This window comes from Mobula birostris, chromosome 27 (genome assembly GCF_030028105.1).
Source record: "Mobula birostris isolate sMobBir1 chromosome 27, sMobBir1.hap1, whole genome shotgun sequence".
Classification (NCBI taxonomy): Eukaryota; Metazoa; Chordata; class Chondrichthyes; order Myliobatiformes; family Myliobatidae; genus Mobula; species Mobula birostris.
In genome coordinates, this window is record NC_092396.1 from 5,858,851 (window position 1) to 5,883,446 (window position 24,596).

The 24,596-nt window shown below is 43.7% G+C and overlaps 1 protein-coding gene across 13 annotated transcripts in view; it reads right to left on the minus strand.

Annotated features, from left to right (window-relative positions):
• samd11 (sterile alpha motif domain containing 11) overlaps positions 1-24,596 on the minus strand; it is a 324,620-nt gene that overhangs the window by 170,301 nt on the left and 129,723 nt on the right. For 11 of the 13 annotated variants that reach the window (XM_072244903.1, XM_072244902.1, XM_072244914.1 and 8 more), the window contains exon 4: positions 19,721-19,804. The exons of the other annotated variants lie outside the window; for them this stretch is intronic. In XM_072244903.1, coding sequence (XP_072101004.1) covers positions 19,721-19,804 — 84 coding nt within the window. The remainder of the gene's footprint in view (positions 1-19,720; positions 19,805-24,596) is intronic. 13 annotated transcript variants of the gene reach the window in all.

Genomic DNA, 24,596 nt, shown 5'->3' on the forward strand with positions numbered 1-24,596 from the left:
ACTCTGATAATAAATTTACTTTGAATCTGGCCATTCTCCTCTCATCTCTCTCATTAAGAAGGTGTTTTCACACACACAAGTTCTGCTGACTGGATGTCTTTTTGTTTCTCACACCATTCTCTGCTAATTCCAAGAAATTGTTCTGTGTGGAAATCCCAGGAGATCAGAGCTAAACAACAACTGAACCCCCGGCCATGTCGGCATACTAGTATGCACTGAGTTGCTGCCACATGATTGTCTGATTAGTCATTTGCATTATTGAGCAGATGTACCTAATAAAGTGGCCACTGAGTGTAAAAAAACACCAAGGCAAAAATGATTATAGACACAAGCACATACTGTAAGTGTTGTCTATTCACACACAGCAGCTCTCTTAAACACTGAACTGAGTCACAGAGAAATACAGCACCGAAACAGGTTATTTGGCCCATCAAATCCTGGCTGACTATCAATCTCCTGTTTACACTAACCCTATATCATCTCTTTGGGTTAAACTCAAGAGATTCTGCAGATGCTGCGAATCCAGAGTAACACACACACACGCAGTCCTGTCCAAGGGTCTCGGCCCAAAACACCGGTTGTTTATTCCTCTCCACACACATACTGCCTCACTTCACCATTTCGAGTGTTATCCTTTTTTAAAATTTTCCTTACACTATGTACTTGTGTGTGTTGCTCAAGATAGAAACTGAAGCCATTTTTACTTTCAGGTGTGGCTGCATTTCAACCAGTAGATACCCTCAATATGCACCTGCTTCCCTTTCTCCCATGGTCCACTCTCACTCCTGTCAGGTTCCCTCTTCTTCAGACCTATGTCCTCCAAGCTTCCCACTTCAACCCCTCCCTCCTGCCACCCCCGTCCTTCCCTGTCAGCATCACATACTGGCTTCTTTCTCCTTCCTATCCAGTCCTGATAGAGTTAGCACAGAAACAGGCCCTTCGGCCCATCTAGCCCATGCCGAACCATTTAAACTGCTACTCCCATCAACCTGCATTGGGACCATAGCCTCCATACCTTTACCATCCAAAGTTCTCTTAAGCTTTGAAGGGCCTCGGTATGATTGTCTATTCCTCTTCATAGATACCGCCTGACGTGCTGAGTTCCTCCAGTGTTTTATGTGTTGTTCCGGACTTCCAGCCTCTGCAGAATCTCCAGCTCCCCCCAGATCCTCCCACTCACTTACACCAGCAGCATCTTACAGCAGCCAATTAACCTCCCAAATGACACACCTTTAGGATGAGGAAGGAAAACAGAGCACCCAGAGGAAGACCCATGTGACCCAGGGGAAGTACAAACTCCACACGGACAGCTCCCGAGATTTGGATTAAACCTGGGTCTCCAGAGCTGTGAGACAGCTCTTCTACCTGCTGTAGGACCATGTCACCACAAATCCTCGGCACTTTTGTTTACATAACTGTCTGTAAGGAGTTTTTGTACGTTCTCCACATGAGTGTGTAGATTTCCTCCGGGTGCTCTGGTTTCCTCCCACATTACAAAGGTGTACAGACAGGATTAGTGTGAACATACAACGGTGGCGCTGGAAGCGTGGCGACACTCACGGGCTGCCCCAGCACATCCTTGGACTGCATTGGTTGTTGATGCAAAACGATGCATTTCACTGTACGTTTCAAAGTTCAAATAAAGCTAATCCAACTTTTAAAAAGTATGACCTTTATATATGGGGCTTATTCCGGCATTTTTTTGCGACAGGAAGACTGACAGGATTCCCATCATTTGAAAACAAAACACACATAGGCAGCTGCGATTATGGTTGGCCATTAGTATCCGGTTATTGTCCGGGACCTGCAAGACCCAAGGAAGGGCCCAGCGAACATACAGGTAAATGAATCTACTCTACACATCAATAATGACAGCAGCCAACAATCCATTTAATAAAGTGAAAATTAAATGCTCTTTCTTATTGATTTGCGAAAAAAAAGCATAAACATTTCTCTAACTCTCTAATGAAACTGTCTGCGATCTTTATGGAGAAGCAAATTCTCCCCATCTATAATATAAACAGCTGTAACGCAGTCAGCCTCAGCGACAACCAGTTAGATGTCATTAATGGTACTTGCCTTTAATACGTACTATACCAAGCAGTGCACAGCGTCAGACTGAAGCAACCCACATTCAGCTCTGACTGCACAAAAACCCTGCTGATCAGAAAGTCTATGTGGCCCCCTCTAACAGAAGGCTGAGCAATAGGACATGAGCTCTGACAAGAGGGGAAGGAAAAGCCTACAAGATCTTCTCTCAATATTACTCCGAACTCTCTCAGTGCAACACAGCTCATCTTTCCATCAGAATAAATGAAGAAAATTTAGCATTAATTTATCATTGACAGTGTACAGCCTTCATCCTCTTGTCCGTATTCTAATCTCCTATTTGCCCTCTGGTGTATATGAATCACAGACCGAAAATCCAGTTACATAAGCCTATAAGGACTGGGAACCACAGTATAGCACATTCATTTATTATACAGCTAAAAGCAAAATGGCTCTTTCTGCCCGGCCGAAAAACATAAGTATCTTGAAAGAAAAGCTGATTTTAACACAATAAGCTGGTGAATCTTTCAGGCAGGTTGAAGCCTCTTACAGATTTTGTAAAAGGCTAAAATATTCTGTAAGATCTCTGCTGGGAGAATAGGCTGGCAAAGCTGAACACATCCAAGAACTATCTCTTGTTACAACTGCTCAAGCAAACAAGTTTCAATATTGAAAACCTAATAAACTTAATAAACTTTATAAACTTCCTAAAATTCTCCACAATATGAATTTACTTTATTTCCAATTGGCGAAGATGATACAGGAAAACTATTGAGATGGCAACTCTTTGCATGTAGCTCCTATGGGAATTCTCGCCATTAGATTTCTGAATGAACAATGCACCTATGTACTCTACCTCACTATATTTACCACATTTTTTGCACCTACTTATTTGTTTTATATGTATATACAACATTTACTGTAATTTATAGTGTTATCTTGTATTGCAATGTACTGCTGCCACAAAACAACACATTTCACAACACAAGCCAGTGATACTAAACCTGATTCTGATTCTAAAATGGAATTGTAAATTTGGGCACATCATTAACATTTTAAACTCAACACATTCTACTTGTACAGCAGAAGACACCACTGTTCCAGAAGTTATTTCCCAGAGTTCAATTTTTTACAGTACGAATTTCAATTAATAATTTCCCAGTATTAATAATCAGCATTATTCAAAAAATTGATTATTTCTCAGTAATCAAACATTAACACGCTTTATGATTTTGATAATACATCGCAATCTTCTACAAACCTTCACAACGGCAAAGCAGGTCCCAAACGAAGTATAAACTGCAAAAAAGCAATTTCAGCTTACAAGCATAAATCATAAAGTGAGATAGTTTCTGTGAGATGGTTCCAAGCCAACAATCTCAGGTTTGTAGATGATGGTTATAAACTCCCCCGGATAGTTTATGACATCATCTGCCCAGCTCAGCAGGATTACTGCCTGGTAATCACTCACAGGTAGACATTATTCTCTAGTTAATACAGCTTAACGAATGATCCAGCTACTTTTATGCCAGAATGGAGAAGAAAGCTCTTTTCGAGTGCTAATTACTTTGTTTGAAATTCTTTTACTTCAGAATTATCTTCCTCTTGGCCTGTGCCTGAACATGAAAACAGAATAAAGCTCTCTGCATTGTTAACCACTTGAAAGCAGATAGATGCACCTGGAGTTTATACAAACAACTACCCTATTTTCACAGATCATCAGTACATGCTAATTGTAGAATTTCACAAAACATTTCTAGTTCCAAGTTCAAGTTTAATTGTCATTCAACCATACACATGAATGCAGCCAAACGAAACAGAATTCCTCTGGGGCCAAGGTACAAAACACAGTACCAACAGTCACACACAGCACATATAACCTATCTGTGAGATAAACTAGTTACAGTAAATCTGAAAACAGGTAAAAGTATTTTATTTTATTTAGAGAAACGGCATGGTAACAGCCCAACGAGCCCACTCCACCCAATTACACCCATGTGATCAATTAACCCACTAACCCATATGCCCTTGGAATGTGGGAGGAAACCAGAGTACCCAGAGGAAATCCACATGGTCACGGGAAGAACGTACACTTTCCTTACATACACCTCTCATTCCATGATGAGGACATCGTCAGGCTGCAGGGACAACACCTTATATTCCGTTTGAGTAGCCTCCATCCAGTTGGCATGAATATCGATTTCACCTTCTGGTAAAAAAAAATTTCCTCCCCCTCCCCTCTTCTTTTATTCCCCACTCTAGCTTCTTAAATCTTCTCACCTGCCTCTTACCTCCCCCTGCTGTCCCTTCTCCTTCCCTTTCTCCTATGGTCCACTCTCCTCTCCAATCAGATTCCTTCTTCTCCAGACCTTTACCTTTCTCATCCACCTAGCTTCACCTATCACCTTCTGGCTAACCTTTTCCCCTCCCCCAACCTTTTTATTCTGGCGTCTTTCCCCTTCTTTTTCAGTCCTGAAGAAGGGTCTCAGCCTGAAACATTGACAGCTTATTTGTTTCCACAGATGCTGCCTGACCTGCTGAGTTCCTTCAACTTTTAGTGGATGGGATGGCAGGAACTGAACTCAGGTCACTTCCATGCCAACCCAATACATTCTATCATCCTGTGTCAGTTTTTGCCTGTTTATCAGAAGCCATTACCTCTGAGTCTGAATCTAGCCGCTGCAGCCCAGGACTTCAAAGGCTGTGGTTTGCAAATGGGTCAGTGTACAGAGAGCAGAAGAAATCCGAGACTCTGCTCAGCAGGAGGTAGTAAACACCGGACAAATTGTTTATCATAAATCTGCGACTGAGAAAACTTTATTTGTTCATCTGTGGATTAAGAGTTACCAAGGATTACGAGGCGAGTGGGGGAGGGTGTGGGAAGGGGGCTTGTTTTGTTCGTTTTCTTTTATTGATTTTGTTGTTGCTTGCCTTGTTCTGCTAAGCATTATGGGTATGCTATGTTGGCACCAGAAAGTGGGGTAACACTTACAGGCTGCCCCCAGCACCTCCTCGGGTGTGCTGATTGTTAACAAAAATGACACATTTCACTGAATCTAAATCTAAATCCAAAGAGATGAACTTACAAGTTGTGGCTTCACAAGTAAACTTATATCATCAGATGGAAAATCGTCTTATGAGGTGAGTTTACTTGCGAGACTACGAGAAGACAGTGTTCTCAAAGGACTGAGTACTCAATAGACAATAGGTGCAGGAGTAGGCCATTCAGCCCTTCGAGCCAGCACCACCATTCACTGTGATCATGGCTGATCATCCACAATCAGGACCCTTTTCCTGCCTTCTCCCCATATCCCTTCACTCCGTTATCTTTAAGAGCTCTATCTAACTCTTTTTTGAAAGAACCCAGAGACTGGCCTCCACTGCCTTCTGAGGCAGAGCATTCCACAGAACCACAACCCTCTGTGTGAAAAAGTTTTTTCTTAACTCCATTCTAAATTGTCTACCCCTTATTCTTAAACTGTGACCTCTGGTTCTGGACTCCCCCAACATCGGGAACATGTTTCCTGCCTCTAGCTTGTCCAATCCCCTAATAATCTTATACATCTCAATCAGATCCCCTCTCATCCTTCTAAATTCCAGTGTATACAATCCCAGTTGCTCCAATCTTTCAACATATGACAGTCCCGCCATCCCGGGAATTCAGGGCCAATCTATGATTCCATTCTTCAATATGCTACTGAGGAGTGATTTCATCAATAAAAAAATGGCCAGTCGTATCATAAGCAAAGAAATGTGCAAGTTCAAGTTCATTGTCATTCAAAACTTACAGGTGTATACCACCAAACAAAACAATGTTCATACTGACCAAAGTGGTCAACACAGTACATACAACTCACACACAACGCAAACTAATATTACCACAAATAAATTCACAACTAATAAGGTGCATTTACAACACAAGTAAAAACGTAAACAGCATAATGCTTTCTATGTGATGTGACTTGGGTGGATGTAAGGAGTCCAGTATTCTCAAGGCCTAGGGGAAAAGCCTTTGTTAAATCTGGCTCGCAGGAAATACAATGTTCAACTAAGCATGAATTCTTTATAGAAGGGATATGATGAATCTATGTTGTATGTTTTTATATGCGTGTGATAAATAAAAGAATCTGATCTGATCTGATCTGAAGGACAGTTAAGGCGTGAAGAATGTGGTGTAAACGTAGTCCAGATGACACCAAACCAAAAAAATCCAGGACATAGCTACACCAGAAAAACCTAATAGGTTAAATAATTTTTCCCTAAATTCGGGAGCAGTTGAGTGGATAATAATTAAACGGAGGCTTAGCACAAAATTGTTACTGCGAGTGAAAAAGCAGGTTCAGGTGAACCGCCGCGTGTAGGGTGCGTTGCAATGAAGCACACCCAGAATGCTAGCATATGTCGGGGAAGGAAGACCCCCATCTCAACCCAGTCGATCCTTCCTGTAACACAGAACATAGCACGGCATGATTTTCTGCCAGCTCTTTAAGGCCATAAGACCATAAGATAGACGAGCAGAAGTAAGCCATTCGGCCCATTGCGTCTGCTCCACCATTCAATCACGACCCACTCCAACATCAATCGAAACCTTCCCTCCCGCAGAGCCCTTCCCTTTTCTATCATCTATGCACCGATCTAAGCATTTCTTAAATGTCTCTAATGTATCTACACCACCCTAGCAGCAGCCACCACTCTCCATGTAAAAACTTAACCTCCACATCTCCCCCTATATGCCTTCTTCCAATCACTTTAACATTATGCCCTATCGTTTTGGCCATTTCTGCCTCGGGAAAAAGGTGTTGGCTATCCACTCGATCTGTGCCTTTTATCATCTTGTACACCTCTATCAAGTCACCTCTCTTCCTCCTTTGCTCCAAAGAAAAAGCCTTAGCTCACTCAGCCTATCCTCAAAAGACATGCTCTCGAATCCGGGCTGCATTCTGCTAAATCTCTTCCATGTTCTCCCTAAAGACTCCACATCCTTCCTATAAGTGACACCATAAGACCATAAGACAAAGGTGCAGAATTAGGCAATTCCACTCTAACATTCTATCGTGGCTGATTTATTATCCCTCTCAACCCCATTCCCCTGCCTTCATCCTATAACCTTTGACATCCTGACTTAGCAAGAACCGATCAACCTCTGCTTTAAACATATCAATTGATTTGGCCTCCAGAGCTGTCTGTGGCAATGAATTCCACAGATTCACTACCCTCTGGCTATCTCATTCCTAATTACTCTGTTATAAAGGGGCATCCTTGTATTTGGAGGCTGTGCCCTCTGGTCCTAGACTCCCACACCATAGGAAACGTCTTCTCCATGTCCATTTTACCAAGACCTTTCAACATGCCCTCCCCTCAATCTTCTAAACTCTAGCAACTAATAAATAAACTCCAGAATAAATAACACACAATGTCTTCTAAGGTTTGGATATGGAATGTCAGCAACTTACTTCTTGTACATCTGGTTTTAACTGAAGGAGTTCCTGTAGGACAGAGATTAGGTCTGGAGTAGAGAATGACACCAGAGCATTGAAGACTGGACCAGAACTGAACACTCTACTCCAGGACTCAAGACCCACAACATTGTGATTGACACCAAGATAACAAGGCCCATCACAATGCTCCCGAACATGTTGAGAAGGACAATAAAATGCCATCCTTGCCGACCGCACCCACATTATGTGAAAGGACCAAGCACTGCATGCAACACTCAGACCTCAGAATGGATGGATACGCTACCACAGTAAACCATCAAGGAAGATACCACTGCAAACTCTTGCTCACTGACAGGTGGCTGTTTATAACCATATATATATAACCATATAACAATTACAGCACAGAAACAGGCCATCTCGGCCCTTCTAGTCTGTGCCGAACTCCTACTCTCACCTAGTCACACTGACCTGCACTCAGCCCATAACCCTCCATTCCTTTCCTGTCCATAAAGCTATCCAATTTAACTTTAAATGACAACATCGAACCTGCCTCAACCACTTCTACTGGAAGCTCGTTCCACACAGCTACCACCCTCTGAGTAAAGAAGTTCCCCCTCATGTTACCCCTAAACTCTCAACTCATGTCCTCTTGTTTGAATCTCCCCCACTCTCAATGGAAAAAGCCTATCCACATCAACTCTATCTATCCCCCTCATAATTTTAAATACCTCTATCAAGTCTCCCCTCAACCTTCTACGCTCCGAAGAATAAAGACCCAACTTGTTCAACCTTTCTCTGTAACTTAGGAGATGGCAGCATCAAACCTGACAAGAGCTACTCTTTTGTGACTTTACAGCAAAAGTATAGAAGGTTGAAATTTTAAAAGTGTGGTGGTTAAAGTAAGGCTATTACAGTGCCAGAGACCCAGGTACAATTCCCACCACAATCAGGAGTTTGTGTGAGTGCATGGATCTCCCCCAGGTGCTCCGGTTTCCTCACGCATTCCAAAGATGTATGGGTTAGCAGATTATAGGTCACATGGGTGTAATTGGGTGGCATGGATTTGTTGATCCAGAAAGGCCTGTTACCATGTTGTATCTTTAACTAAAAATATATAAATAATAAAACAATTAAATATGTCTTTAAACTTAGCGTTGTGTTTGAGCCTCAATATCTGGACTCCCTAACTTCCCTGGGATCTGATGTATTCCAGTGTCAGCTCGTGTTGCTGAAACTCAAAAGGGTTTCTGCCAGCCTGTTTATCAAAAGCGTGAAATATTACGTGATCATCCACTAAGGCCTCGTAGGCGATGTCTAATGGGTCATTTCAGGGTGAATTAGAAAAGAAAAATCTCTTAGCCACTTTCCCCAAAGTTGTCCTCAGGATTCGGTGGGGAATCTACATTGGCCAGAGCTGACCTATAAACCGCAGCTTCCCAAAGGTAAACCAAGGTTAAAATGTGTGTCGCTGCGGGTAACACTCCAGGGCCTGAGTCAGCTGAAGCTCAATTGAGGCCTGGATCAAGCAGATGACAAGCTTAGACAGATAAGTCTTGCTTATCGGCATGTACAGGGAGGAAACACAAGAAAAAATCTTCATTAATCACATCCTTAGCTGTCAATACCTTCATCCCAGTCAAAGCAAAATATAATGACGTCAATAATAACTGTTCAGATCCGTCCACCGGGGGATGAGGTGATTAGCCACGAGCCAAGGCTGTTCGGATTCCTGAGAGGAGGGGCGGGTTGTGGCATCTGGAGGGGAGGAGGAGACAGCACAGAACCCAGAGGAAAGAGGGGATAGAACACAGGAAGACACCGAGCCAGAACGTGGACCAGTGATTCTGTGGAGAATCGTGAGATCTGTCAAGCAATGTGCCAGCTGCAAACGGACATCTGTAAATGCGCACAGAAGTCCAAGAGGGGCCAGAGATCCTTTGGGGGGGCAGCACGATACCACATAGTGGTTAGCCTAACGCAATTACTGTGCCAGCAACTGGGGTTCAATCCCGCTGCTGTCTGTAAGGAGATTGTATGTTCTCCCCATGACCACGTGGGTTTCCTCCGGGGGCTCTGACTCCCTCCTGCATTCAAAGACGTACCGTGTTAATTGGTCACAATGGGTGTAATTTGGCAGCTCAGGCTGGGAGGGGCTGTTACTGTGCTGGGTCTCCAGAAAAAATAAAAAAAGGTCAGAAGTGTGTGTGCACGCCACACACAATGTGCTGGAGAACTCTTGATCAAAACCCGAAACATTGATTGTTTATACCCCACCATAGATGCTTCCTGACTCACTGAGTTCCTCCACCATTTTCCCATAAGATATAGGAGCAGAATTAGGCCATTTGGCCCATCGAGTCTGCTCTGCCATTTCATCACGGCTGATCCAATTCCCTCTCAGCCCCTGTCTCCTGCCTTCTCCCCATAACCCTTCATGCCCTGACTAATCCAGAACCTATTAAACTCTACCTCAAATATACCCAATGACTTGGTCTCCACAGCCCCCTGTGGCAAGGAATTCCACAGATTCACCACTCTCTGGCTAAAGAAATTCCTCCTCAACTCCATTCTAAATGTATGTATAACCCTGATTTGTGTGTCTTGAGTAATGCAAACTTGTTCAAAGTTCAAAGAAAAATTATTATTAAAGTACGTATATGACACTATATACTACCTTGAGATTCATTTTCTTGCAGACATTCACAGTAGAACAAAGAAATACAACAGAATCAATGAAAAACTCCACACAAAGACTGACAAACAACGAATGTGAGGAAGACAAACTGTGCAAATAAATAAATAAGGCAGAGTTAGTGTCTGATTGCTGATATTGATCCAGTGAAACAGGACTGTCTCACCCATTCACCTGGTCTCACCTCTCACCTGCCAGCTTGTACACCTCCCCTCCACTTACCTTCTTAATTCTGGCTTCTAAGCCCTTCCTTTCCAGCCCTGATTAAGGATCTCAGCCAAAAACGTCAACTGTTTATTCCCCTCCATGGATGCTGCCTGACCTGCTGAGCTCCCCCAGCATTTTATGTGTGTTGCTCAAGATTTCCAGCATCTGCAGAATCTCATGTTTAAGATGTGTGTGTGTGTGTGTGGCAACGTTACTCTACACTCCAGCACCAGACTCTCAGCTATGTCCAGGCCAGTTCTGCCCAATCCTGAGCCCAGGGAATAGGTGCACTTCACATCTGGCCCCCCTAGCTTCACCAAAACCTAGCTGGCCCTCTTCATTTGAAAGGGATCACTCACATTCTCCTTTTGTTTCTTTGGATTTTTTAATCATTGTTTTGTTTCTCAATGATTTCTGAACATCTCTAATGATCAGGGGTAAACCTCAGATCTTCAGGGACAGTTTCTTCCCCTCCGCCATCAGATTCTGAAAAAAACAATTAACCTATCTACGCTACCGCGCAATTTTATTTTCCTCCTCTCTTTTTACAGTGCTTATTTAATTTAGTTTGATTTGATTTATTTTTTTTATTTAGAGATACAGAACGGAACGGGGACTTCCGACCCTTCGAGCTGCGCTGGCTAGCAACCCCCAATTTAACCCTTGCCTAATCCAGAGACAGTTTACAATGACCAATTGACCTCCTACACAGTACATCGTTGGGATGTGCGAGGAAACTGGAGGAGCCGTAGAAAATTCCATAGGGAGGACAGATGACGTCAGAATTGAACTGCGCACTCTGACGCCCTGAGCTGTAATAGTGTTGTGCTAACCGCTACCATATAGTATACTGTTTATGTATACTTTTTATTGCAATTTATAGTTCTTAAAAATTTACGAGGGGTGATTGATAAGTTCGTGGCCTAAGATAAAAGGAGTCAATTTTAGAAAACCTAGCATATTTATTTTTCAACATAGTCCCCTCCTACATGTACACACTTAGTCCAGCGGTCGTGGAGCATACGGATCTCTCCTTTGTAGAAGTGGTCCACAGCAGGGGTGATTGAAGGAGCTGAGTTATTAACTTCAAACTTTCTGCATTATCACTCAAAGAGTTGAACTGCACGTGCATGTGACGAGAGCGTCTTGGACCTCCAGATGGTCCACAGCAGGGGTGATTGATAAGTTCGTGGCCTAAAGTAGAAGGAGATACAGCTCTCGTTACATGCATGTGTAGTTCAACTCTTTGAGTGAACATGCAGAAAGTTTGAAATTTCTCCTCATCTCCTTCTACCTTAGACCACGAACGTATCAATCACCCCTGCTGTGGACCACTTTCTGGAGGTCCAAGACGCTGACTTCTACAAAGAAGGGATCTGTATGCTCCACGACCACTGGACTAAGTGTGTAAATGTAGGAAAAATAAAGGTGCTAGGTTTTCTAAAATTGACTCCCTCTACCATAGGCCACAAACTTATCAGTCACCCTTCGTATATTGCATTGCTGTGTACTGCTGCCGCAAAACAACAAATTTCACGACATATAGGACGCCAGTGATATTAAACCTGATTCTGATTTGGGTTCAGAAATGGCGAAAAGGCACAAACTGTCAAAAGGACATCAGAGTGGTCCATGGGCAGGGCCTCACTTCCATCAGCCAATCAGGACCAGCCACTGTGCAATCCATCCTGTTCTTTCTATCAGCTGGCCTCTAAAAAACATTCAAGGTTCAAAGTACATTTACTATCAAGGTAGGTATACCATATACAACCTTGAGACTCATTTTCTTGCAGGCAAACATTGGAAAATAGAGAAATACAACCGAATCCACAAAAAAAACATACATCAAAGTCCGAAGTACATTTATTATCAAATTGTGCATGCTTTATACAACCTTAAGATTTGTCTCCTCACAGGCAGCAACAAAACAAAGAAACCGAATAGAATTCATTATATAAAAGACCATCAAACACCCAATGTGCAGAAAAAAAAAATCAAATTGTGCAAACGATAAAAGGAAGCAAATAACATTCCGAACTGAAGTTCACAATAGTGAGTCCACAGCCACGAAGCCAGTCACAGCCGATTCAGGAGCCTGTTAGTTGCAGGCCGCAGCCTCAGTTCAGTGCAGAGACAAGAAAACCTCGCGGAGCAGTGAGCTGAACGGGCAATGATGACAATAGATACATTGTCACCAGGAAATCCATGTAAAGATCTCGAGGACTTCACAAAGAGAGTTCTCCTGAGGGACTTGACTCGACGATCACGTGTTTGACCTTCGGCCCTTGGCTTCCGGACTCTCACGACCTCCGACTGCCTCCCGACCGCGTTTCTAACATCCCCTGGTGTGTCCTCCTTCGCGAAGTCACGGGAGGTGAGGTTATGAACCTCTGGCTGACATTCCTCTACCAAGTCCTGTTCCAGAGGCCTCATGATAATTGCTGACATGCAGCCTGATCAGTTTCTCAGTGGTCAGAGGTGATGGTGAGGTCAGAAATGGAGCCAAGAGGCACAGGACAGAACAGGCCCTTCCAGCCACACAGCCACGCCGTCCAGCAACCCACCCGTTTAACACCAGCCTAATCACAGAACAACTTACAATGACCAATTAACCTACTAACTGGTACACCTTTGAATGGTGGGAGGAAACCAGAGCACCTGGAGGAAACCCCCGTGCTGACATGAAGGATGTACAAACTTCTTAGAGGACGTTGTAACTGAACTCCAAACTCAGGTGCCCTTGTTCTAGCCGCTACAACATCTTCTCCCCAGGGGACACTTACTGCCTCTCTGACCATGATAAAATCACCTCATTCTTGGCTCTCGGTGGGCTGGGCCCTTGGGCAATTAGGCCGACTATACAGAACCTTATTAGTGGTGAAGAGTCCCCAAGCAAAGGTCTCAATGAGTTTCTGATTCTCTGTAACTGGAACACCTTACCCCACCCAGCTATTCGCTTTCCCTTGTCCGACTTCAATACACTGCGTAATGAATTGATTATACGCACGGTTTGCAGGACAAGTTTTCAACTGTAATTTGGTACATCGCACTATGGTAGCATAGTGCTATTATATCTCAGGGTGTTAAAGTTCAGAGTTCAACTCCAGTGTCCTCTGTAAGAAATTTGTACGTTCTTCCCGTGTGTGCGTAGGTTTCCTCTGGGTGCTCTGGTTTCCACCAACAGTTGATAGATGTACCAATTAGTAGGTTAATGGGTCATTGTAAATTGTCCCGTGATTACACTAGGGTTGAATCAGGGGTTGATGCCAGTGCTGTTTGAATGGCCTAGTCCATGCTGTATCACTAAATAAATACCTAAGGCCACTTCCAGTTCATATTTTCTCAGATATTACACAGAGTGTGATGAACTATTTTACCAATTCCTCCGTGGTAAAGCATTGTCCTTTAACAGCCTGCGAGAGATAGATTTTCCATTCCAGTAAGGTTTATAACTTAATTTCTTCCTGCTCGTCTCTCTTGCCCTTAGCAACTCAGTCCTCGGGCTTTCTGAGCAGAGAGGCAGAAATCTCCTCATAGGAGCTAATTATTGTGGACTTCTGTGCAGTGTGAACACAGAGAATCTACTGTGGGCTGGGTGTTGTTTGCAAAGTGTCACCCCAGGAGAGCTCTCTTTGTACAGTCCTTCTGACTCTTACATTGACTTTCTACTGACAACGTGTCCATTGTTTTAGAGGGCGGCTGACGGAGATAACAGGGAAGTTTAGGCAGTGGCTGGTCCAACAGTCACTCATATCTGTTGTGAGTGGATGATGTGGTCAACCCTGCTTTCTCTTACTGAGACACAGTTAGCATAAAGCTTTATAGCACTAGTGATGGGGTTCCATTCCTGCCACGGTCTAGTAAGGCATTTATACATTCTCCCCATGACCGCATGGGTTTCCTCCAAGTGCTCTGGTTTCCTCCCATGTTCCTGAAGACATACGGATTCGGGTTAGTAAGTTGTGGGCATGCTACGCTAGTGATGGAAGCACGGCAACACCGGCAGGCTGCCCTCAGCACATCCTCGAACTGTGTTGGTCGCTGATGCAAACAACGCACTTCACGGCCTGCTTCAAGGTACTCGTGGCAAATAAAGCTCATTTTTAGATCTTTAATCCAACTGGTGCCAGGGGTTGCCGTCACAAGGATTTGGGCTGGATTCTCTAATGAAACAAGGTTATGACAAGATCATCCTCCATTTTGTCAGGAAGACCGTGTTGGTGACACACTCCCTTAACCCCCTCCTTCCCCATCATGCCTGGCAAGAGGGTTGCACCTTTTCCAACCCTGGTACACAGGCCAACTGGAAAACCAAAGTGCTGTGCTTCACCACGCTTACTGTAAGAATTCCACCCACTGAACCTGTGCCAGTCTGGACTAAGTTGAGGCTCAATGGAGAGGAACACCTGTAAGGAAAAGAGGCAAGTTCCAGTAACTGGGGGAAGAGAGTCTCAGTGACAGAGTGGACACCACACTGCCTAGTATCAGGTCAAGGCTGCCACCAACACTTGGCAGAGGAAAAGGGTTTGTGAAGGGAACCAAATCAATGGTTTTATTCTGCAGTACTTGGTTGGAGGAAATTTCAGTACATCCAGATCTCTAAGGTGAAGTGTGTAAAGAGTGGAGAAAGCATGAGCTGTGAAGGTCCCTTGTTCACTCACTATCTGCCCTGTCGTCTGAAATGCGCGATCAAGGCCTTTTCCTAGCCATGATTGTTCCTGGCAAATTTTACTACAGAAGCGGTTTGCCGTTGCCGCCTTCTGCGAGTGCCTTCACGAGATGGATGACCTCAGACGTTAACAATACTCTTCAGACGTTGTCTGGGGTCGCATAACCAGGACTTGTGATGTGCACCAGCTACTCATACGACCATCCACCTCCTGGTCCCATGGCTTCACGTGACCCTGATCCAGGGGGTGGGGAATTAAGCAGGTGCTACATCTTGCCCAAGGGTGACCTGCAGACCAGCAAAGGGAAGGAGCATCTTACACTTCCTTTGGTGGAGATGTATCTCACCCCGTCACCCACTGTATCCTCAGCTCTGTTATTTGATGAGGTTTCTCCTGTCCCGTTTTTGCACAGATTTTCAGAATCTTCTAACCAGTGGATATCCATCCAGGAATATCCAGGAACAGTTATCTTGAACCAGAGGGGATAACTTCACTCACCCCAACACTGACCTGTTCACACAACCTGTGGACACTTTCAAGGACTCTTCATCTCATATTCTCACTATTTATTGCTTTTTTAAATTATTGTATTTGTAGTTAGCTATCTTTTGCACATTGGCTGTTTGTCCATCTTGTGCGTGGTCTTTCACTAATTCTATTGTCTTTCTTTGCATTTTCTGTGAATGCCCACAAGAAAATGAATCTCAGGGTTGTATGGACTTTCATAATAAATTTACTTTCAACTATTTTTTGAACTTTGAACATCTGCCTCAGTCTATTCTGATCTTTTTAAATCAATATCCATCTATCTACATTAAAATCTAGCTGTATTTAGTACAAGGTTGTTTCCTAACCCTTTCATCAAGTCACCAGCATCACTGTGGCAGGTCTCTTTTGATGTGGTTCCAGAATTTCATTTGGAGCTTGAGGAGATTTTGTATGTCACTTTCTCTAGATGTACTGTGGAGGGCATTCTCACTGGTTGCATTACCATCTGGTGTGGAGGGGCCACTGCACAGGATCAGAAAAAGCTGCAGAAAGTTGCAACTCAGCCAGCTCCATCACGGGCACTGGCCTCCCCAGCATCAAGGACATCTTCAAAAGGCAATGCTTCAAGAAGGCAGCATCCATCATTAAGGACCCCCACCACCCAGGACATGCCCTCTTCTCATTGTTACCATCAGGGACGCGGTACAGGAGCACAGACAATGTTTTAACAACGGCTTCTTCCCCTCTGCCATCAGATTTCTGAATGGACAATGAACCCATGGACACCATCTCAGTATTCCGTTCGCTTTCTGCACTACTTATTTATTTTATTGTTTTTTTTTAATTGTTTGCACAGTTTGTTCTTTTTTTTGCACATTGTGTCTTTGACAGTCTTCTTTTGTAATGGGTTCTATTGGGTTTCTTTGTCTTGTAGCTGTCTAAGATAAAAACGAAGATCAAGGTTGTATATTGAATACATATGTGATAAGAACATAAGAATATAAGAAATAGGAGCAGGAGTAGGCCATTTGGCCCAGCGAGCCTGCTCTGCCATTCAATAAGATCATGGCTAATCTGACCATGGACTCATCTCCACCTACCTGCCTTTTCCCCCGTAACCTTTAATTCCCCTAGTGTACAAAAATCTATCCAACCTTGTCTTAAATATATTTACTGAGGAAGCCAACACCGCTTCATTGGGCAGAGAATTCCACAGATTCTCCACTCTCTAGGAAAAGCAGCTCCTCCTCATCTCCGTCCTAAATCTACTCCCCCGAATCTTAAGGCTATGTCCCATAGTCCTAGTCTCACCTACCAGTGGAAACAACCTTCCCGCCTCTGTCTTATCTATCCCTTTCATAATTTTATATGTTTCTATAAGATCTCCTCTCATTCTTCTGAATTCCAGCGAGTACAGTCCCAGACAACTCAATCTCTCCTCATAGTCGAACCCCTTCATCTCTGGAATCAACCTGGTGAACCTCCTCTGCACCTGCTCCGAAGTCAGTACATCCTTCCTCAAGTAAGGAGACCAGAACTGCATGCAGTACTCCAGGTGCAGCCTCACCAATACCTTGTACAATTGCAGCATAACATCCCAGCTCTTAAATTCAATCCCTCTAGCAACGAAGGCCAACATTCCATTTCCTTTCTTGATGGCCTGCTGCACCTGCAATCCAGCCTTTTGTGATTCATGCACAAGCACTCCCAAGTCCCTCCGCACAACAGCATGCTGCAATTTTTTACCATTTAAATAATAATCTGATCTTCCATTTTTCCTTCCAAAGTGAATGACCTCGTGATAATAAATGTACTTTGAGCTTGAACTTTTTAATATAACTCGTAGTAATTTTTATGTGCTGTACTGCAGCCACAAAACAACAAGTTTTACAACATATGTCAGCAATGATTCTGAATGTGATTCTGAAATGGAGAATACTGTCTGATTAGTTAGTGGAGAATGGGGAAGGGATGAGGGCAATCATTTTGCCTGGTGTGAAGTACAAAATTGTTATAGACAATAGAAAGGTTGAGGATTCGAAGTTCAATGTTCAAAGTAAATTTATGACCAAATTACATATATGTCACCACATACAACCCTGAGATTCATTTCTTTACAGGCATTCACAGTAGAACAGAGAAATAAAATGTAATCAATAAAAAACTGCAAAGACTGACAAACAATTAATCTGTTAAAGAAGGCAAATATGCAAAAATAAATAATTAGGAAACAAACAAACAAACTGAGAATGTGAGCTGTACAGTCATTGAAAGTGAATCTATAGGTTGTGGGATCAGTTCAGAGTTGAGGTGAGTGAAGTTATCCAAGCTGGTTCAGGAGATGGATGGGTGAGGGGTAATAACAGTTCCTGAACCTGGTGGTGTGAGACCTAAAGTTCCTGTACCTCTTTCCCATTGTCAGTAGAGAGAAGAGACCTTGGGTGACATATATGTAATTTGGGGTGTAGGGTGGGGGTACTTGATGATAGATGCATGCATTTGACAGTGCAGTGTTCACCGAGCTTGGCAATTAGCTTGCAGGCGTTTCTCACCGGTCAAGGTGACATCCACAGTGTGCAGGTGTTCTTTTCTCTCTGGGCTTGCTTGCTTTCATATAGCCCCACACTTACTTTCATGTGCAGCGCTCCTTGTAGATGTTCTCAATGGCAGGGGGAGCTTTACTTGTGACAGACTGGGCTGAATCTACCACTTTTCATTGGCCTTTACGTTCTTGGGCATTGGTTCTTCCATACCAGGCCATGATATAACCAGTCAGAATACTCTCAAGTGGACATGAATAGAAGTTGTCAAAGTTTTAAATGACATGCTTAAGTTCCACCCCAGGCCAAGACTCCAGTGGAATTGAGATGAGGTGTTCTTATCTACTTCCTTAATTCAATAGAAAAGACACCAGACAACTTCTTTGAGAGCCAAGCAATCAAAACAATATTTCTCCCCTACGCAGCACTAATACGGAATGCTGTCAGATCATTATCACACTGCTAATTGTGGAAGTTTGAGTTTTGCATACACTCCCTGTCGTATTTCTTCCTTTATAAACATTCTAATTCTGATAAAAGTTCATCAACCTGAACTGTTAATCCTTGTTTCTTTCTCCGCAGACTCTGCCTGACCTGCTGTGTGCTTCTTGCACTTTTATGTTAATGAATTCCAGACTCCAGCGTCTGCGGCACTTTGCTTTTCCTGGCTGGGGAGGGAGTTGCACAACCCTGAAGTGAGTGCGAAAGGTTTTAGAGGAACGCAAGTCTTCCTGTTAATTCACTTGCATCTTCTGTGCCGTACTATTATTCAACATAATGTGCCTAATATCTTATGTAGCAAGAACGAGAATTGGCTTTACAACTTATCAGAACATCTTACAAATAAAATTGGATGGTTTTAAAGCCTTTTTTCCCCTCATGATTGTTTTGGTTTGCTTTTTGTGTATCTATTATATAACAGTGCGCAATATCAAGCCCAGGGCCATTTACAAATAAACCTTTTAAAACAAAGTTATAGAGCACTACAGCACAGAAGGAGTCCCTTCAGCCCATCTGGTCAGCACTGAACTATTAATCTGCCTCATCCCAACGACCTGCACTCAGGCCATAGCCATCCATACCCCTCCCATCCATGTACGTATACAAATTTCTCCTAAATGTTGAAATCCAACCTGCATCCTCTACTTCCACTGGCAGCTCGTTCCATACTTACACACCCTCTGAGTGAAGAAGTTTCCCCTCATGTTCCCCATCAACATTTCACCTTTTACCTTTAACCCATAACCTCTTGTTCTAGCCTCACCCAACCTCAGTGGAAAAATCCTCCTTGCATTTACCCTATCTATATCCCTCATAATTTTGTATATCTCTATCAAATCTTCCCTCATTCTCCTACGCTCTATGAAAGTCCTAACCTATTCAACTCCCCCCTACAGCTCAGGTCCCTCAAGTCCTGACATCATCCTTTTAAATTTACGTCTTGAAATACATTCAAGGTATTTTAAGTGCTTCCACCAAGTCAATTATGGACCGTGCATTACTGAAGCCAGGCTAAGGTAACGTTCCACCCACACACCCACTAGCTCAAGAGGGCGTAACACCTGACATCAATGGTATAAAGAAGCCACAGCATTTTAAGAAGAATGGATGATTGAAGGGGGTTTAGACACTGACCTTTCACCTCTGGGATCGGGGTGCAAGGAAGTACAGATTGAAGGGTTGAAAATCTCCTCTCTCTGCTGGCCATAAGCGTCCAATCTGAAACGAGGTTGATCATTCTCAATGCAGTGCACACAAGCCACACAACACAATTAACCCCCAAGTCTGGCACTAACGAACATTTAGCAACATTTAATATTTCAGATGTTAGCAGGTGGCATTGGAAAACAGGCAGAGCGGTGGGTCACTGCTGGGTAAAGAGCAGAGGGAGCTTTAGTCCACACCCACAACCCAGAGCTAAAAAATGGACAAAATATAACGACTTCATTGTCTGCACTTGATAAGCACAATAAAAACATGAAAGTGTTTTACAAATGTTAACTTACGGTATTGTGCTGGTCAAGCACAAAAATAAGGACTTCTCTTTTCCACAGTTTCTCATCTCCTCGCCTGCCCATCACCTCCATTCAAGGCCCCAAACAGTCTTTCCAGGTGAGGCAACACTTGACTTGCAAATCTGCTGGGGTCGTATATTGTGTCTAGTGCTCCCAATGCAGCCTCCTCTACATTGACGAGACCCTTTGTAAATTGGGGGATCACTTCGTCGAGCACCTCTGCACCATCTGCCACAAGTGGAACTTGTCGGTAGCCAAACATTTTAATTCCGATTCCCATCCTCATTCCAACATGTTGGTCCATGGCCTCCATGATGAGGCTACCATCAGGGTGGAGGAGCAACACCTTATATTCCACCTGGGTAGCCTCCAGCCTGCTGGCATGAACATCGATCTCTCCTTCTGGTTTAAAAAAAAATCCCTTCCCTTCCCCTCTTCTTTTATTCCCCACTCTGGCCCCTTACCTCTTCTCACCTGCCTCTCACCTCCCCTTGGGTCTCCTCCTCCTTCCCATTCTCCTATGGTCCACTCTCCACTCCTTCCTCGCCAGCCCCCTACCTTTCCCACCCACTTGGCCTCACCTATCACATTCCAGCTTGTCCTTCTTCCCCTCCCACCACCTTTTTATTCTGGCATCAACCCTCTTCCTTTCCAGTCCTGAAGAAAGATGTCAACCCGAAACATCAACTGTTTATTCTCTTCTATAGATGCTGCCCGAATTGCTGAGTTCCTCCAGCATTTTGTGTAGGGTTGCCTTTCCCTGGGTGCCCCCCCCCTCCCCTTTCTCCCGTTGTCTGCTCTGCTCTCCTTCTGCTTCAGATCTTTAACTCTTTCACTATCACCTCTCAGCTTCTCACTTCATCCCCCTCCCTTCCCCACCCACTCACCTTCCCCCTCACCTACTCTCACCTATGATCTGCCCTTCACCAGAGAGTGATGAATCTGTGGAATTTATTGCTAGGACGGCGGTGGAGGCCAAGATATTTGGTTCATATGTTCTTGATTGGTAAAGATGTCAAAGGTTACAGGGAGAATGCAGAAGAATGGCGCTAAGAAGAATTTTAAAAATCAGCCATGATAGAATTGCAGAGCAGACTCAATGGGTGAAATGGCCCAATTCTGCTATGGTTTATGGTCTGCCAACTTGTTTTCCTGCCCCTTCACCCCTTTCTCATTCTGGCTTCTTCCCCCTTCCTTTCCAGTCCTGATGAAGGGAGTTAGCCCAAAACGTAGGCTGTTTGTTCTTCACCAAACATCAACTGTTTATGTTGCCTGACCTGCTGAGTTCCTCCAACGGTTTGTGTGTGTTCCTCTGGATTTTCCGCATCTGCAGAATCTCTTGTGCTTAAAAATAGATGCTATCTACAATTATCCAAACCTCTACAATAAATTTAAGGGCAGGTTTAGGTAATTCCCAGTGAAACCAAAGCCAAATGGAATAGATCTGGCTGAATATATTATTCATGCACTGTGAAGACTACTAAACTGGTTTATCACAACACACTGTACAGTAAAATGACAAAACATCATTCCTTTCACAACCCGCATCTGCCTTTATTCTGTAGCTTATAAACTCTCAATGCTTTCAAAAGATTCATTAAGCATTTCTTCCATAGCTCCTAAATCAATAAATTTACTTTACTTATTTTTTTTTATTTAGGGAATCAGCACATAATGGGCCCTTCGAGCCGCATTGCCCAGCAACCTATCTATTAACTCTAGCCTAATCATGGAATAATTTACAATCACCAATTAGCCTACTAACCAGTACATCTCTCAGTTGCGGGAGCAGCCGGAGGAAACCCATACACTCATGGGAAGGACGCACAAACTTCTTACAAACTTGTTGGAATTGAACTCTGAACTCTGATGCTCTGAGCTGTAAGTGTATCGCGCAGACCGCTACCCTACCATTGCACCCTGAATTTCCCCTCTCACTCTGTGTGAAAGGAGAGGAGGAGGGGAACCAGGGCAGGTGAGGACAAGAGGAGGGGTAAGAGGAGACCTAGAATAGGGAATAGAATAAGAGAAGTATTTCTTTTTAGTAAGACACATAAAAGTTGCTGGTGAACGCAGCAGGCCAGGCAGCATCTCTGGGAAGAGGTACAGTCGACGTTTCAGGCCGAGACCCTTCATCAGGACTAACTGAAAGAGGAGCTAGTAAGAGACTAGGAAGAGGTACAGTTGACGTTTCAAGCCGAGACCCTTCAAATCTTGGTGAAGGGTCTCGGCCCGAAATGTCGACAATACCTCTTCCTAGGGATGCTGCCTGGCCTACTGTGTTCACCAGCAATTTTTATGTGTGCTGCTTGAAATTCCAGCATCTGCAGATTTCCTTGTGTTTGCATTTCTTTTTAGTGTTCCAATGGGAAACAGCTTTTTCTCCCAGGCCATAAAATTACTGAACTTCCTACCATCACCCAGTTTTCATCATGTATGAAGCACCAGTACTGTTATACACCTTACATTTTAATAAAATCCACCGTATTATTTGTTAATTTAAGTGTGGTAATATTACTTTGTGTTGTGTGTGAGTTATATGTATTGTGGTGTGTATCTTGATCTGGAAGAAATTTTGCGGAATACATGTATATGGCTGAATGACAATAAACTTGAACTTAAACTCAAAACCCTAGTAATAAAAGACAGATTTGTTCTTTTATTTTACATAAGGTACCATGGACTTACAGCAGGACACAATACCGCATCTCACAGTTCTGGCAACCACCCCATGTCCATGTCATGAAATGTGAGGAATGAGGGGTGATCTTAGTAAAACATCAAACCTTAAGCCGGCATGACATGGAGAAACATACAGAAAATACTGGAGGAACTTGTTTGTGATTGGACTGCTACACTGTGATCATTTTGTGTGGGCTGCTTGGACTTCCAGCACCTGCAGATTTTCCTTTGTTTGCGATACGACATGGAGGACATCTTCAAAAGCTGATGCGTCAAAAAGACAGCACCCACCATTAAGGAGACCCATCACCCAGAACATGCTCTCTTCTTATTACTGCCATGAGAGAGAAGGTGCAGGAGCCTGAAGACGCACATTCTAAGCCATTCACAAATTATTTAATTTAGCTTTTCTAATTACACTTAATGGCCGCTTTATTCAGTACCTCCTGTATCTAATAAAGTGGCCACTGAGTGTATGTTCGTAATCTTCTGCTACTGTAGCTCATTCACTTCTAGGTTCAACGTGTTGTGTGTTCATAGATGCTCTTCTGTAAACAACTGTTGTAACATGTGGTTATTTGAGTCACTGTCGTCTTCTTGTCACCTTGATCCAGTCTGGCCATTCCCCCTGACTTCTCTCAGTAACGAGGCATTTTTGCCCACAGAACTGCCACCCACTGATATCTTTTTCTCATTTTTCGCACCATTCTCTGGGATGCTGTGCATGAAAATCTCAGGAGATTAGCAGTTTCTGAGATACTCAAACCACGCTGTCTGGCACCAACAATCACCCCACAGTCAAGGTCACAAAGTCGTTTCTTCCTCATTCTGATTTTTGTTCTGAGCAACAACTGAACCTTTTGACCATGTCTGTATGCTTTTATGCGCTGAGTTGCTGCCACATGATTGGCTGATTAAATATTTGCATTAATGTACAGGTGTACTTCTTTGTCTTGCCTATTTAAACGTCAGCCTAAATGACACTTAAATGTAGGGCTTGTATCTGATAAAAGAGCTCCCATGCCTTTGGCTGCAACCAGAGTGCAGCCAATAAAAAGAAAGGAGGTGTAAGTGGAGCAGCCATTGTGTGAGTGGGCCAGTGCTAGAGTGGCCAGGCTTTGACCCAACAGAATTAGGCGAGCACAGGCAGAGGTTCTAAGTAAGTACATTTCTAGTGAGTTTTACTCTTTGTTCGTGCATAGCAACATGCTGAGAATGGGTCCGGAGGTAGTGGTAGGTTCTTTGCATGAGACGTGGAACGCAGGGAGACCTCCAGTCTCCTTGATAACTACATCTGAATGAAATGCACCAAGCTACAGCTCTTTAGAGACTGTGTTAAGGAACTGGAGCTACAGTTGGATGACCTTTGGGAGGTGATAAATAAGAGCTATGGAGATGTAGTCACCTCTAAGTTCCAGGAGGCAGGTACCTGGGTAACCGTCAGGAGAGGGAAAGGGAATAGACAGCCATTAAAGTGTATCTCTGTGGCTGATTCCCTCAATAACAAGCATATACACCACTTTAGATAACTTTGTGGGGAAATTCCCTGCCAGGGAGAAGCCAGAGTCTGGCACCGAGTCCGGCTCTGAGGCTCAGAGGGAAGGAGGCAGAAGAGAAGTGCAGAAGTGATAGAGGATTCATAAATATAGGATCAGAAAGCTGAGTCTGTGGGTGTGAAAGAGACTCCCAGATGGTATGTTGCATCCCAGGTGCCAAAGGTTGCCAGGGTCAGGGATCGGATCCAATCCACAGCATTCCCAAGGGGGAGGGTGAACAGCCGGAAGTCATGCAGCGACGTTGTGTAGGTAGGTAAA